The sequence below is a fragment of the Hippocampus comes genome, unplaced genomic scaffold, assembly GCF_001891065.2.
Source record: "Hippocampus comes isolate QL1 unplaced genomic scaffold, H_comes_QL1_v1.1 scaffold99, whole genome shotgun sequence".
In the NCBI taxonomy this organism is placed as follows: Eukaryota; Metazoa; Chordata; class Actinopteri; order Syngnathiformes; family Syngnathidae; genus Hippocampus; species Hippocampus comes.
This window is the reverse complement of record NW_017805134.1, coordinates 607,979-625,593: the sequence shown is the minus strand read 5'-3', so window position 1 is coordinate 625,593 and position 17,615 is coordinate 607,979. Positions and strand designations below refer to the sequence as shown.

Below are 17,615 nucleotides of genomic sequence, written 5' to 3'. Positions count from 1 at the left end.
GCGGCGAGGTGTTATTTGACACACACAAATGTTAAAGTAGGCGATTACATTAACAAGATAGAGATGAATAAAAGATGGTTTGGGCTGCCGCTTGATTGCAAGGATATAAAAATTGAAGCGATACAAATGTTTGCGGTGATTCCTCAAAACATAATAAATATCATTTTACGACGTCATAACGCAGTTTGAATATTAACACTACGAATGTTCGATACCAGTTTTTTTTTCAAACTGATACCTGAAAGAGTTCTCAACTTTTGAGGTTGCACCAATACCGATACCAAGAAACTGATACCGCAAGTGATTTTGACACGTAAAATTTCTATTAACTCATTCAATCCCAGCCATTTTCACTGGAGCAACCCCCTCAATCCCCAGTGTTTTACTGGATTTTGACTGATCTTGCAAGGCCCACAGAATATTTGGTTCTAATGCGATATAAACATAGAGCCTACCAAAATAAAGTTTGGACTCTCTTCTTTCAGCAGAAAAAAAAATTGTTTCTATCTTTTTCCATTCTTCAGCAATCGGCATTACAAAATGGCTAAGTTTCATGAAAATGGCGATTCCTGGGCAAAAAACAGAGAAAAAGAGCTTTTTGTAAAAGCATGCATTTCAAGCACGTGAGGCACCACTGCCACCTACTGGTCGCTTTTTTTACATGATTTACAATGCAATCGGCTTATTCTCATTCATTGCATCAAACCCTCCTCCTCTCTATGACGTAAAAAAAAAAGACTTAGACGTACAAGTACGTCCTTGGTAGGCGGGGCCTAATTTTAAAAACACGTACAAGTACGTCTTGTGGAATGAAAGAGTTAAATATATTTACACTATTTTAAGGAAAGAACTTCATACAATTCGGGGGGTGTCCAAATCCGATCCTCGAGGGCAACTCCCGTGCATTTTTTTTTTTTTTGACGTGTCCCTCCTCCAACACATCTGACTCAAAAGACGAGTATCATTGTCAGGCTTCTGCAGAGCTTGCTGATGACCAGGACTATTTCAAAGCATCTCGCCATCTCTCCTCCACTTACTCGGGGCCAGAGGAGGGGAGCAGGGTCATGTGATAAATCCAGCGGCGGAAGCTCCTACTTTCTCCCATCGAAGCGCAACTGCGTGGAACACAAATCAATCGACTCCAATGAGACAGCTTCCGAGAAAAAGTCCGAAGCAAAAAGTTTAAAGGTTCAAGCTAATAACACACATATTTGCCCAACTTGAACAAATGTAAGGAGGCCTGAACAAACAGTCATTCTGTTTTTCAAGGCCAGACCTCACTCTCCCTGTGATAAAAGCGGCAGTTTAATATGCGTTGATTTAACCGGAGCACGCACGCCCTCCGTGTCACCCCCCCGCCAAAAGCAATTCGGGACCTCGATGAGCACAATGTTTCCTTCCCCGAGAGCCACAGTTCCATTTCAGCTCAATTGATTGGCCACTTCTGCTTCCCCATTCTTTGCTTTCTCCCTCTCCCCCCACCACCTCTCTTCGGCCGTCTCTTCCACCCAGTGAGGGGTGACTGCATTTTCAATGACACTAAATAAAGGGGGGGCAGTCATTGGTATGGATGAGAAGGGTCCGCAGAGATTGCGGTACCTACACCGCCACAGAGCACGAGATAAGAAAACGCAACGGGGATGGGCTTCAAACTATATTTAAAAAAAAAAACAGATGCTTTGATATCAGCCTCTGTAGACACTTGCAGATAGAAGCGAACGATGTGAATTGGAACACGCACGCCGATGCTGTTTGGGCGGGCGCAAACAACATCGCACAAACGGAGGCGAGCTGCCACGCTGCAGAGGCACTCGGTGTGCATGCAATATCCTGTCATTAGTGTGGGGAGACGCTGTCGATTTCTGATGTGTTTGGCTGCTTGTTTCATTTTGGAGTGTGGCTTCTTGGCGAGGGCAAGAGCCGGGGCACGGGGGGGGGGGGGGCCATTGCCAGACAGCACAAGGGAACACTGGACGTGTTTCATAGATTCCCCATAAAGCTCCTAAGTATCAACCTGACACTTTTACAACACAGAGGGCCACCTCTCTACCGTACGGCTGACCCTGTTTGACCGGAATCAGTTCACAGTGTGGCTGCTGAATCCAACGGAAGCTTTTACACGACGCTCACACAGTAAATTACACTGCCAAGCCATCGGCCATCTCTTGGAATTAGTTACTTGTCATTCAGGGGCCCGAAACATGTACAAAAATGTGTGCGTCCAGCGCGTGTATCATGGTGAAAACTGTATGTATAATTTAGGTGCGCCCAAAACAAGCCCCGGAAACTCATTCAGTAGTGCCCAAAAGGAAAAATAGAAAAAAAATTGGCCCAGATTAACAGAAAATTGGGTGGGCGTGTCTGTCATAACAGGATGCCACCAAAAAGTCTCAAAGATCCACACCTGAAATTAACAGGAAGTCAGCCATTTTGTCTCAACGAAGCCGTTGGGAAGACAGTAACCGTGATCGGTGGGCCACGCTAAACTTCTCAGCTGTTCTAATGATGTCATATCAAGTGGGCGGAGCACAGTGTCAAACCTTGAGAATCATTTTCAGAACTCACAGTGGAAATGAGTGTGATGTCATTTTAAGAAATAGATCGATCATCGAAGAAACACGGAAATGTCGGGAATCTGGATTTATTTTTCAATCCCACCATTTATATTGAGCAGAAACAACTCAACTGCCAGAGGATATCAGGTTGTCTTCTTTGACAGCGACTGAATCAACCGCATCGTAGTGCTTCAACCGCAACAATCAATTGAATTGAATACACCAAATTATTTAAAACAAAAAAAACCCCAAAAAAAATCAATGGTGGGGTTGGGGGGGTGCATTATATTTTTGTCAAAATGGGCGACAGCCATGCAATTTTTAGGCCATTTTTGGTCCTTTTTCCAACTTTATAATAATAAAGTGATCCAATAAAGGCACAAAATCTTTTGATTGACAGGATGAGTCAAATCTCAAGAAGAGACGAACGAATTTTCAAATGAACGTCGGATCTCGTGATCACCTTATCTTGTAAGCTCTCAGGATTATAGACCTTTCACGCTGTGATGTTTTGTCGACCTTTCACTCCCTCTCACATTAAAAAAAAAAAAAAAAAAGAGCCAACTAGGCCCTTTAAGCAGCTCCGACAGAAAAGTCGGCGTTTGGATGGTTCTTCAAAGGCAAGGTTTCAATAGGTTATCCACACAAGTGGAAAAGGGAAAAGAAAAGCCTTCATTACCGAGCGCATAAAGCTTGAATGGGAGACGGCGAGCCTGTGGAATGGCTGCCTGGTTCTGATAGGGGAATACACACACTTGTGATGCCTCGGGTGTTCTGGCCGGCTGCACTGGACCGTACAGATTGCTGCCATTATGGAAAGTGGGTCTTTGGTGGCAAATAAGCCCTCATAAGACCGCAAACACCGCCGGCGATGCAGAAGACTCATTTGAACATCGGACTCTACAATCGTGGCAACATGCGCATGACACGAAGGCACTTCCATTAGCTTTAGTGGCTTTGTTGAATGTTTTTTTTTCCTGCTTACAGGCTTTTGCCGTCCATGTGTTCTTTAGAAAGTGTACTTGGGGCTGGGGTGGGGGTGTTGAGGTAAGGGGGTGCGGGGGGGGGGTACTGGAGAAGTATTCCTTCCCATGTCTGGAGATTCATTTTCAGCTAAAAATAACAAATAAAATAAAATAAATAATAAATAGTGGCCTGATGGTCCAGTCGTTGGCGCGTCGACCTCACAGTGCAGAGGTCGTGGGTTTGATCTCGGCTCCAGGATTCCTGTGTGAAGTTTGCATGTTCTGCCCGGGCCTGCGTGGGTTTTCTCCGGGTATTCCGGTTTCCTCCCACATTCCCAAAACATGCATGGCAGGCTGATTGAACAATCAAAATCACAGGTGTCAAAGTCAAGGCCCGGGGGCCAGAACGGGCCCGCCACATCATTTTCTTTGCCCGGCGAAAGCAAATCAAGCATGTCAAATTCCATGATCCTTGCAAAAGTCTGAACCAAAATTTTAAATTGTCATATGTAATCCACAATAACAGTCATTATTCTTGACTTCTGATTGGCTGGCAACCGGCTCAGGGTGTCCCCTGCCTGCTGCCCTAAGACAGCTGGGATAGGCTCCAGCACCCCCCGCGGCCCTTGTGATGATAAAGCGGATGAGAAAACGGATGGATGGATAATAAGTAAAAGGGAACACGGTAAGCAAAGATTTTATTTAATTTTTTTTACGCAAGCATGTCAAGTAGTCAAAACTGAAGCTGCGCGACTATGCCGAGAACATTTGCAAAGGGCAAAATTGGGAGGGGGGGGGGGGTTGGATTGAAGAAACTTTGTTTTTCAAAAACTTTGACATTTGCATTAAAAAGGTGAGGCGATGACAGATTGAACTAAAAAAAATAATTGTTTTGTTCGGAACAATATAGGCTAGTCACTCTCATGAGGAAGTCGAGCGTAACTGACGCTCGGCTTGAAATGGACGAGCACCGACTCGGTCGCGGAGCCAGAAACACATTCTCGAGTTAACATCTCAGGTCCAACTTGAAAGATCTCGCCGGAGCGTCGCCTCCGCCCATTCGCTCTCTATTTGCGCGAAAGGTCGCAGACTCGCCGTTAATAACAAGAAGCCGCTCCCCCCCATCAGAGATGTTTTGCCTTGCCAGTTCTTCTACAGAGTTCTATTTTTCATACTCATTTCATGGAACATTTGATTTGAACCCGATGTCACCCCTCCGGGGCTTTGCGAGCGTTCTTTTTTTTCTCATCATTTCTTCTCCGTTGTTGCTCTTTTGTCATCCTGAAGGTGTTTTCGAATGGCAGCCTTGGGCATTCTTGTCCGCCAGTAACCAGCCTATTTCCATCCGTGCGGATGACCACCTCGTTTATTTGTACATCTCAACGCCAAATATTTCGTAAACATAGAAGTGCGCTTGAACCCATTTGTTGGGTGCACCAGCCGAGGTTTAGAAAATAAAGTGACAGCCTTGAAGAAGAGCCCGACCAGATGTGAATTCTAAAAATCTGAATAATTTTCTCGGAAATATATTGGCAGGAAAACAGATGACAGCTTTGATAGAAAATGAGAGTCTGTAGACAGCAGTGGGGACAATCTGCTGTCACCTTTTACATAATCGGAGCTTTGCGCTTTTTGACATTTGGTGTCTTTGGAGCCAGAGGAAATTGTGACCTCACTTAAGCTATTCAAATTGCACATAAGCATTCTACAGATAAGAAAAAAGGGTGTATTAGTTGAGGGTGGCCAACTGGTGGGCAACAGATTCGTTCAGGTTAAGTGATCTATAGGAAAAATCACTTTGGAGTTTGCTGCTTTGTATTCCCCCCCCCTCAAAAAGGGGTAGTGGGGGGGGGATATTTGCCCCTATTATGTTTTTTTTTTTTTTTAAGTCATCAATGAAAAGCCGAAGCTATACCTAATCATATATTAAAAAATATATATATATTAATTAATAATCTCTCCCCCAAGGCCAACTGCAATCTGTGTGAAACACAGGGCTAAGCTTCAGATAATCACGCCAACGATCCAGCGTATCTTCTTTGCGGAACAATATTGAATCGGAAATTCCACCAAACATAATTCTACCGCGCTGCATCCTCATTTAGTTTGAGCCGTAATGCATTCGCTTGAAACCAAATGCCACAGCAATTCACCGATGGTCATTTGAAGTACAAATGTCAAACTCGCAGTTGTATTAGAGTACAAAACACAGCCCACTCAGGTCATTACAACCCTTTCAATGAAAGACATTTATAGAAAAGCGGTGCCAGTCTCTTTCCTGTGGAACATTCTGCTCGGACGCATTTGCGGCTGCGTATTGTCGTCACTACACAACATGGACAAAAAAAAAAAAAAAAAAAGTTAAGTGACAGCAGAGGTGGCATTCAACTTGGCTCTCATGTCGACTCTCCTCTGAGGGAGCCATTAGCTCTACTGTGTGGATGCGCGTCCTTTAACGCAGAAAAGCAAACTACCCCCCCCCAACCCCCACGTGGATGTGCTTCATCACTTTTTTTTTTTTTTTCAAGAAAACCCCAAGAATATTCCCCCCCCCACCCTCTCAAAAAAAATTTGATGGACACTATCAGGCAGGTACTAATATAGAAATGTCTATCAAACTAAGAGCTGTAATATTTTCATCCTCTTATTGAGCTTAACTGAGGTAACTAATGCCGATAGATGGTAACCATCCATCTATCTGCTCTCCAGCCAATTGTTGGACACATATTGACAAACAATCCAAACAGATAAATCCTTTTTCTTTAAGTTCCTTTTGGTTAGTCGGCTTGTCACTGACTGAAAGCATTGAAAATAATTGTCTCCTCTTTAGCATTCAAAGAAAAAAAAATAAGTTCAAGTAACCTGAGAGCTCCAGACAATCATCCATCCATCCATCCATCCATTTTCTAATCTGCTAATCGTCATAGGGGTCGCGGTGGGTGCTGGAGCCTATCCCAGCCATCTTCGGGCAATAGGCGGGGACACCCTGAACCAGTTGCTAGCCAATCCCAGGGCACACGAAGATGAACAAACATACGCGCTCACATTTACACCGAGGCACAATTTAGAGTGCTTCGTTAACCTGCCATGCATGTTTTTGGAATGTGGGAGGAAAACGGAGTACCCAGAGAAAACCCACGCAGGCAGAGAGAGAACATGAAAACTCCACACAGGAAGGCCCGAGCCGGAATCAAACCCGACACCTCTGCACTGTGAGGCTGACGTGCTAATCAGTCGACCACCGGGTCACCCTGGTCACCTGAATTAACCCTTTCATGCACCAACAATGATAGCTTATCCTGATAACATGATAAGCTGTCCACTGCAGTAACCGCTATCCCTGAAAGGGTTAAAAGAATTTGAGTTCTAATGTAGTTTGAATCCAAAGCATTTGCTTGGGGGTAACATCTTTCCTACAAAGCCGTGTTTTATTATCTTCCATTACTTCAAGTCAATAAAATCCAAAGCAAACATTTCCTCCCAATACATGGAAAAAAAAATCAATCGGTTATCTCACCCCTGCATGCATGGTCGAACCATACAGCACCTCATTGGGGTATTTTGACTCCATGAACTGTTCAATAAAGTCATGGCAGCTTGAAAGAGTGGTCTGCTGATGCAAAGCAAAGGTAAAATCAAAACACAAATGAGAGAATGATTTTTACCCGGGGTGAGGGAAGAATCCATATGATGCAATTTACAAGTCATTGCAAACCGCTCATCGGTTAATGTGTTGTCACCTCTTTTAATGACCCGCATCAGTTGTCAGTTTCAGGATAAACCCCACATGACTCATCCTTGATTGAATTGCTGTCAATGCTACGCAGAATAATCAATGACTGCTGGCTGTCCGCGGAGGCAAATTCCATCTCAACACATTTTCTGTCTACAGAAGTCCAAAATGGCATCAGCTGTGGAACACTGAGCAGTAATTCGGGCGACGGCGAAAAAAAACGGGGCGGGCAGCATTATTCCGTGGGAAAGAAAGTCGGAAATTTGAAGATTTGGAGAGTTTGTCCCATCCTACTAAAATCAATACTGAGAGATATAGAAATGAAATGCACAGTCAATCAATGAAATGTAGTCCAACGTCTATGCTCGTGACAGCACCCAGCGCTCTTCAGATGACATGTTTGCTTTAATCGTGACAACGAATGAACAAACTGCTTTGAAACATTTCCAAGTGTCAGTTTCAGTTCAGCCTATGAAGGTTAACAGAATAAAATTACTCGCCTTGCATTGGTAAATAAGTGCATTCTTCAAGATTTTTTTTAATTTTAATTTTTATTTGATTTGATTTGATGAATTTATTTATTACTTTTTTGTGGGTAATCTGTTCAGTGTTTTGTAATATGAACTACGCTATATTTGCGCCATAACAAACAAGTTCACCGAAGACATTAATGAGCTGAAAAAAGAAAAACTTTGAAAGCAAATACTGTGCGGAAACAATTCATTTGAAGAGAATTAAATCCATTCCGGGGCCATTTTGGTCATTTGGTTTGCAAAAGACTCCATCTCGCGCAAGCCACCAGTACCCCCGCCTTGTACACAATATCCTTCTTTTCTTCCGGGATAAGCCCGTGCACGCAAATAAGTGTTTTTATGCATTGAGCTTGTCAGATGGAAACCCTAAACGCATTGATCCAGCGCGCCGTTGCACACCGTGCGATATAATTGATTGAATGCGGCATCTAAACGCCGGCCACCCTGCATCTGACAGCGTGCAGGTTAATGGCCAGACAACTGGGACTTTGCCTTTCCCCAAACTGTCAAGTGGTAATTGGCCAATAGTTTCTTTTAATAGGTCTGCCACACATAACAATGTTAAGGAAGAACTGCTGGAGCATGATCAAGCAAAGCAGATACGGACGACGGAGCACAAAGCTATAGATAGACGCGTATTTGTCATCATGATGATTAATTGACGTTTCAATATCTCTGTGTTGCAGGTTTCTCCTCCATTCGGATGAAAGTGACCCAAAGGAGAAGAATGTTGGCCAAACACGAAAATGAGACCTTTGATGGTGAAAATCCTCACAAGTACACCGTCTCCAATTCTAAATGAACGCGACTCCATCCATGACGAGGCGACGGCTGAACGGACTCGCTCTGGTCCTGAAAACAAGATTGCTCCAGCTGAATTGAAACCGTAGCAACGTGAACTTCTCTTTGTTGGCATTTTTTTGGGTTCCCTAGACATGACTCGAAGGGAGGCACGGATGGCGAGCAGCGCGCTGCTTTGGTCGGCAGCCATTGTTTATTTGACCCACGTGGGTCAAGTCAGCGGAGACTGCTGGTTAATCGAGGGCGAAAAGGGCTTTGTGTGGCTCGCGATCTGTAGCCAAAATCAACCACCGTACGAGGCCATCCCGCAGCACATCAACAGCACCATTGTGGACCTTCGTATGAATGAAAACAAGATTAAAAGTATTCAGTACTCTGCCCTCAGTCGCTTTGCCAACCTGACCTACCTGAACCTGACCAAGAATGAAATCTCTTACATCGAGGACGGGGCCTTTTCAGCTCAATTTAACTTGCAAGTTCTTCAAATGGGCTTCAACAAGTTGCGCAACTTAACAGAGGGGATCCTCAGGGGTCTTGGAAAGCTGCAGTACCTCTACCTCCAGGCGAACCTGATTGAGACTGTGACACCCAATGCCTTTTGGGAATGTCCCAACATTGAGAACATCGACTTGTCCATGAACCGCATCCAGCAGTTGGACGGCTCCACCTTCACCAGTCTGACTAAGCTGACCACCTGTGAGCTGTACACAAATCCGTTCAACTGCTCCTGTGAACTGCTCGGTTTTGTCAAGTGGCTCTCGATTTTCCCCAACAGGACAAATGAGCGGATGGTCTGCGACTCCCCGAGCGGCGTGTCCGGTTACAGCCTTCTAAGTCAGAACCCGAACAATCCCACCTATAAAAATGCCCTTCACATGCTCACCACCGTGTGCACCGACGACTACGTCACACCATTTTTTCCATTGCCAATGGAGCCCACAACACCCCCGCCGGACTTCACCCTTTGTGGGCTCGAGGACTGTCCATCGGGGACCGAGCCTGAGGACATCATCACCAACAACATCAGTACAACCAACAACGAAGTGGAAGCAAACCCGCTGATGAAGCTGAAGCAAGTGTCCAATACGGGCGCCACCGTCACGGTTCAGATCCCTTATCCTTACAAAAAGATGTACATCCTGGTTCTGTACAACAACAGCTTTTTTACCGACATTCAAAACCTGAAAGAATTCAAGGAGGACGTTGAGCTGAAGAACCTCAAACCTCACACCAACTACACATACTGCGTCGTTTCCATTCGGAACTCCCTGAGACACAACCACACCTGTCTGACGATCACCACCGGACCCTGGAAGGGGAAGTCGAGGGACGCCGGCAGCGCGACTACCACTCATTACATCGTGACCATTTTGGCCTGCCTCTTCAGCATGGTCATCTTTCTCGGGATGGTTTATTACGGCTTGCGGCGGAAGCGCCAGCAAGACGAAAAGCACAAAAAGGCGGGGAGCCTGAAGAAAAACATCATGGAATTGAAATATGGACAAGAACTGGAGGGTGGGACTGTTTCCCGCATGTCCCAGAAACAGCTGCTGACTGGGGAGAGCATGGCCCGTATGCCCTACCTACCGCCTGCCAGTGAAATGGATCAGTACAAATTTCAAGAAATCAGTGAGACTCCCAAAATCATGAAGGGCAGTTACATGGAGGTGCGAAGTCTGGACCACCACGAGCGCAGGGAGTGCGACATGGGAATGGCAGCAAATAGCAAGGGCTCCGTGGCGGAGATTTCTACCATCGCGAAGGAGGTTGATAAAGTCAACCAGATCATTAACAACTGCATTGATGCTCTCAAGACAGACTCCACTTCTTATCAGGGGGTAAGATCTGGAGCCGTTTCTAATGCCGAGCCTCAGCTGGTGCTCATATCCGAGCAGCCGCAGAACAAATCGGGCCTCCTGGCGCCTCCGTACAAGGACAGCTACCACCATTCCCTGCAGAGACATCGGTCCTCGGACGCCTCGCCTAAAAGGCCCAGCACAGCCTCAGGAATGCGAAGTCCCCGGCCTTACCGTACCGAATCCAGGTACATTGAGAAAACGTCCCCGACGGGGGACACCATCCTCACAGTGACACCCGCCGCCACCATCCTGAGGGCCGAGGCCGAGAAGATCCGTCAGTACGGCGACCACCGCCACTCCTATCCCGAAACTCAGATCGAGGAGCTGGAGGGACCCGACGGCATCAAGTCGCCCATGCTGGAGCCTTTCTCGCACCCCCGCTCCAGAGACTTGGCTTATTCACAGCTGCCAGCTCAGTACCACAACCTGAGCTACTCTTCCAGTCCAGAGTATTACTGCAAACCTTCGCACAGCATCTGGGAGCGATTCAAACTCCACCGGAAACGCCACAAAGATGACGAATACATGGCGGCGGGCCACGCGCTCCGTAAGAAGGTGCAATTTGCCAAGGATGAGGACCTGCATGATATTTTGGACTACTGGAAAGGTGTGTCAGCCCAACATAAATCGTAATCTCCTTAGGTTTTTGTTTGTTTTTACATGGACCACACCTTGCAGAACCTCACTGGACTTTCGATCAACGGATTCTATCACGCTCAAAATCACACATGTATCGCATCCTCTTTTGACTGTGAGCGGGGAGGGAGGGGAGGGGGGGGGGTGGCATTGTTTATAATATTTGTCATATTGTGTAAAGAATTCATGGAGTGGGAAAATTTTAATCTATTAATGAGAAAATATACTGCAAAATAATATTATGTATGTTACATTGGATTATCGGTTTTTGGGTATCGCATGGCCAAGTCCTGTGAAAGTGGATTTGCTGTTGTGTAATATGAAACTACTCTATGGAACGATGTTCACTGAAACCTCAATATTTTGTTGATCTGGACTCTTATTTTTTGTTTTTTAATGCTGCATATATTTAGTTTATATCTTACATAAACTATGTACAGATTTGGACATTTTTACCTGTACACTTTTTTTGCAGGCGACTCATTGGAGGGATCAGGATTAAAGTCGTACAGGCGCACTAAGGAAAAGCGTGTCCCAATTAATTACACACAAAAGGAATTTTGTTCATTTTTCTTGTTTCCTTTCAGCCACTTCAAAGTATTTGTACAAGATATTTTGTTTCTATCAGTCTCAAGACATTTCATGTATGAAGTTGTCATTCGTCAGGCATTTCTAATTTTATGACCAAAGTAGAAAAAAAATTGTTTACAATATTCCTGCACGGTCTGGGAAGTGTACGAGCATTTTTTTTTTCCAAAAAAAAAATATATATTTTCAATCAGTTGCTCCTGGAAATCATATTGAGATAGTGGGGGGAAGGGGGGCAGCGGGGGATCCAATAGCTGCGTACGTGTTTGGAAGATGAAATGATCATATTTCAAGAGGAAGCGGAAGGACTGCAAAAGCATTTTCCCTGCTACACCGAGCCTGATGGATGAATGTAACATATAAAAACTCTGACGTGTCGATGGCAGCTTTTATGTCTATTTTACCGAAAGTATTTATTCATGGCAATGAACAAGTGTTTTGTTTTCCTTGCTTCCAATGTACTATAATGCTCCGGCGTGATAAATCCGGGGGGGATAACTTTGTTGGGCCTTGTCGCTCGCTGAGAGGGTTCGTCTACATTTGATTAAGCTGCAAGGCTGTTACGTCTTTTTGTATATTGCGAACATTACTTACCGGATGAACGATGATCAACACGCAAGAGTTAACACTTGAGAATGTGAAGGAAAGAAAAAAAAAAAAGACTCTCTGACTTACTGGCTGTGAATTTGTATATTATGAATTTTGGGCAGTAAATTTGAAGACTTAACACGTCAAAAGGATGTTTACAGAGCTCGTATCCACGAGGGCTCATCGGCGCGGGATTCGTTGTATATTTATGAATGAGCAATACATAAATGAATGTCAGCTTGGTGACACCATCGTTTAGTTCGGCTTCATATCACTCCTCAGCTACACAAAAGAATTTGGGTGATGCGCATCATGACCACTCAACGTTTGTCAACAACTGGGTCATTTTGGACCGTCTTAGGTTTTTTTGTTTTGTTTTTTTTTAAGTTTCTGTCTTTATAAATTAATTAAAATGACTCCCCATCTGTAAGGATGTGAAATTTAACTTTTAAATCAAGTCTTGCGTGTTTGTGAGAGTGCATATATTTTGAGAGAAAATCAACACTTTGGAATGAATGACCAGGGGGATGAATAATTTAAGCGCACGCAAGTGTGGGCACGAGGAATGCAATCAATGGTTCAGTCAATGTTCTGTTTGTATGTGCTTTAGCCATTTGTGTGAAATGAATTATCCATGAGCCCGACATGGTTCCGACCCGTAAACACCTGGTGATGTGTTAGCCTGACTTAATATTTCAAACGCCTTAAGAATTTTTGAGATATCTTGTGTACAAGTGTAAATTTCCTTTGTTTCATTTCAAGCGTTGATACTGTTTAATGACGGGGTTTTTTTTTGTGTCTTTTTTTTTTAATGATTAAAAAAAAGCATTTCGGTATATAATGAGAGCAACAGGAGACTATTAGTTCATTTAGCTACTTAGCAATGTGTTTTTTTCTACTGCATATTGTAGCACTTGTGTATTATAAAGAGTTTGAAGTGGTGACAAAAAAAAACCTTTAGAGAGAAACAGTTGTTCAAGTGCATCAAAAACAAACAAGAGCACAATAATGTGTTTGGGTTTTTTTTTCTTTTTTTTTTTGTTTTTCTTAATACTATGTAATCTGCTTTCAGACAAAGTACTGTGAAATAAAGTTAAAGGTGCACAGTAAGGATCAGCATCATGATTTGGAGTCCGCATGGCAACTAGTTACATTACATTTAGGTGCAGTGGGACGGGCTGGAACTTTTTCTTTTGCTTTTTGCCACCACACGTTTTCAAAAGAGTGACCCACATTTATAGCGTTAAAATGCGTAAGAGTATTTGGCACTAAGCTAACACTGATGTTAGCTAACACTAATATGTGCCCCCCCAAAAAAAGCAGAATGCAGCTCTGCTTACCTTTTTGCTTTGACGGGACAGCAGTGGCATCCCACGGATGGAGAATGTGGGTGTTTCGAAATGTTGGTGTTTCAGATAGCGCCCTCAAGTGACCTTCAGCTCTCGCTTGAAAGTAGCTCTGGATCTTCACCCAAGCCACCGGATCATGTCATGGGTGGAGAAACTAGGAGTGAAAACAAGGGGGGGAGGTACTATGTAAATGTCACAGGCACATTATCAGAAAAAAGAAACTAGAGACCAATTATCTTGAGCAATTTTGTTTAGCCATTCTTACAAAAAAAAAAAAAAAGTAATAGCATTGTTACCATACTTCAAGGTATGTTTGTTTGCAGGAGCCTGCAAAAAGTGCCAAACCAATTTAACGAAGCAACGCGGCTAATGTGGTGTATAAAACTGCAGCTCTGTGAAACACGCGCAGTGAATATTACAAGGTTCTGTTTATGTCTGGAAGGCATTGTGTAAGAAATTCATCTTCAAAAAAAAAAAAAAAAGAAGGTTTACTTGTCAACCCTCGGCTTGCTGGAAGCACATAAATAAAAATCCACAGTAGGTTGTTGCTCATTAGCCGAGTCAAGAAAAGTTCCTCCTTTTTTTTTTTTCGCCAGTGTCACTTGAAAGGCCGCACACCTCTTGATTTATGTTGCTGCTTTCTTTCTACATTCCCCGACAGCGCAAATTACTTTATCTATTTCCCCCCAATGACACATAGACGCTGGAGGCTAAATGCAGTCACAACACACCTGCCACACACTATGCAGAGCCACGCTTGCTGGCAAATGTTCATTGCATCCCATCTCCTAAAATACAATGAGTTCCCCCTTCCCGAGTAGAGCAATAAGCACGTTGCTTCATTTTTGCATGACTCACTTTGCAGCTCATTTACAATACGTATCAATGTCAACATTAAACACACACAGATGGGGGGATTTTTTTTTTTGTTGTTGTTGTTGGGACGGGATTCTGATGAGATACCGGCTTCCCAAAGGTGTCATCAACCTTTTTGAAAGTGAGAGCTACTTCTTGGCTACTGATTAGTGCAAAGGGCTACCAATTTGTGTCTGGGGATAAAAAAACAAACAAAAAAAAAAAACAAATAAAAATTAATTTCTAATATGTGTTGTTAATAATTGATATTCATTTTTAGACATTGTTGGAATGATGTCTCACAATTTTTGACAATACATATTCCAATGCACATATGCAACATCCACTAACCCAACAACAAATGGTTTGAAGCAAACAATAAAATAACCACAGACTGTATTGCTATTTTTTATTTTTTTTTTTAGGAGAAAGAGCTCTCGCACAAAAATGATCATTCAAGGATGGCACCAAGTTGCTCAACACGAAACATACATTAAGTGTAAGAACTCATTGTATACATTTTTTTTCAACAAAAATACACTCAATCAAAATTCATAACATTCAAAATACGCAAATAAAATTATTAGGATAATGACTTTGCATATAAGCACAACTTAGACATATCTGCCATCTAGTGTTGATTGGCGATATTGCAACTTTGATCGACAGCCAGCCCCGACAAATTCAGTTTGGTACCCACGGATTGTCATATTTTCTTTTTTTTTTTTTTTTTTTTACATATTTTGGATTTTTCCTGGGATTGTTACCCCCATTCCGGCTGTTTCTTGTGGAATACATATTTTTTCAGAATTTGGGTGGGGTTGAAAAAAAAAAATAATTAAAATGAATTTTGGGAGGGGAAAATGAATAATGGTGCCCCAAAATTGCAAGAGAGACGAGAATGTATATGTCATGATCATTGCTGTTTCTAGCATTTCAAAAACATTAACATCGCTTCTGTATCTGTTTGCGCCCATTTATTCACACGCAAAACTTTAGTTCATTATGCCCAATGTCTTTCAAGCTGCAGGATAGAAAAAGACTCCACAGCTGAAAGACTGCAGTGCACTGTTCACAGTAACGTATCCCGGGGGGAGTTGTACTCTATGTTGATCCGGAACAAACACATAAAAAAAAAAAAATAAAAAAAAAAATCTACAATAGGAGAGAATAATGAGAAGAAAAGGTCATCTTTTCCTCCCCACCTGCAATAGTTTGTGATTTTTCTCCACCCACGAAAACAAGGCACGGTAAGGAGACGAAGCGTCACGTCGAGGTGACACAGCAGCCGAGCGCCACCCATTAACTAAAAGTGCACTCTCTACGCTGCGCAGAAATTGGCAGAGTTTTTGTTTAGTCACCGCTACAACGGTGATGCCAACAGTGTCTGAACCCCGGCCAGAAGGAAAGAAAAATCTACAAACAAAAGCTTCCTTGATGGAGCTCATTTTCACTCCCAGAAGAACGCTACCGTGAGGTTTCTCCATTTCACGCTTTTGATTGATTTGGAGAGAGTTGAAAAAAAAAACAAAAAAACAAAAAACAGATGACAGGTCATATGGATGTCGACATTTTTAATGAGTGTGATGACTTCCAGCTGTCCAACAATCTGCTCTTCAAAGTTTCGGGGCACGTTTCGTTCTACCACAGCAAGAACTCTATTGATTTGGAATTACATCTGCTAATGGTGGTTTGCGGGAGTTGAAGGTCATATCGGTGTTCGATGCGTTTTTTTTTTTTTTCCCACCCACTCAGCTATTGGAACTAGGTCATCAAGCTAACAGGGTCTGAGGTTTGCGGAATTGATTTTAAAATAGTGCTACTGGTCTCTAAATCACTGAATGGTTTGAGTCTTGAATACATGAAAGCAAAATGAGTATAAACCCAGTAAGGGCTCCGAGGTCTGCGGGCAATCCAAAAGTTCAAAGTAAACATGGTGAAGCAGCATTTAGTTGTTATGCTGCACGGAAATGGAATAAGCTGCCAGCAAAACTGAAGTGAGCTTCGTGGATGAGCGCTTTTCAATGCGGCTTGCAGGAGGACACCTACGCAAACTCAAAAGTCAAAAGAACAAATAGATCCCTGTCCCACACAGGACAATCCCTGTTTGGACTTTTCCCACCACCATTTGAATTTATTTGAAAGGCATCGTCGCTCGAGTTCGAAACGAGACCAATTTTTCCGCACATTAGCCTGCGATTTCCCTGCACGTTGTCTGGTTTTCTCTTGCACGCGAATCCGAGCCCACAAAAATCAGACTCTGCCATGACTCCTTTCAAAAGCCGAGACGATTTCAGCCGAACATTTAATCTCCTGACGGCAATCAGCCAGGAGGAAAGGAAAGAGCGATTCAGCCTTGGCAAGCGGCGCTAAAGAAATCGACGCATTGTGAAAAGGTTTTTGTGTTTTTGTGTCGAGCTGTGAATTAGGGGGACCACCGCGGCCTGTGCCCCGCTAACATGCGTCTGGTATCTGACAGCAATGGCGATTGTACATGAAACATGATTCATGTGTCCCTCTCTGCTGGCTTCATAACGACATGAGTGATGTGCTCACTACAGTGGCATGTCCTTTAAGATGAAGCATTACCAAAGTATCCATCACGCTACAGCAAGAATTGAGTGGCAGATTGTTGGGTGGGGGGGGTGGGGGGGGGCGTTGAAACATAAACATCTTCATGTCGGCGGCCTGAAAGACTTCGCTCTCATTCAAGGAGATTTACACTGATGGATGATTGCGATGAGCACAAACAGCCCGGCGGACCTGCTCATTAAATGCGCTTCGGCGATCTGGCTCCATGCTCCTCGGAAACTAGTCAGGAGCTCCGGTCGACACCAAAGAAGGAGAAGTGCTGAGCGCGGAGCATGTCAAGGCAAGAGACACCTGATTGGCTCATTTGGGGGAATGAAAGCCTGCCGAGGAGAATCAAAGAGAGAAAATGTGCCCACGCAGGTCCATGTGACTTTTGTTCCTCGGTGATAATAAAGCAGCCTTGCCTCTTGCCTCACATTGGAGAGCCCAAACAAGAGCGTTTCCCCATTCTGCTGAGATAAAGAGCTTTTAGCCTTTAATTATTCACCCCCACCCAACACACACACACACACACACATACCTTCCTTTTATGAATTTGCTTAACATTCAGAGATGAGGGGC

The 17,615-nt window shown here is 43.7% G+C and overlaps 1 protein-coding gene across 1 annotated transcript in view; it reads left to right on the top strand.

The window, feature by feature from the left end:
* Window positions 1-13,368, top strand: part of elfn1a (extracellular leucine-rich repeat and fibronectin type III domain containing 1a) — a 66,297-nt gene extending 52,929 nt beyond the window's left edge. Inside the window, exon 3 of the mRNA XM_019866443.1 lies at window positions 8,473-13,368. Within this exon, the coding sequence (XP_019722002.1) occupies window positions 8,722-11,079 (2,358 nt within the window). The 5' untranslated portion in view covers window positions 8,473-8,721 and the 3' untranslated portion in view covers window positions 11,080-13,368. The remainder of the gene's footprint in view (window positions 1-8,472) is intronic.
* Window positions 13,369-17,615: the final 4,247 nt, after the last annotated feature.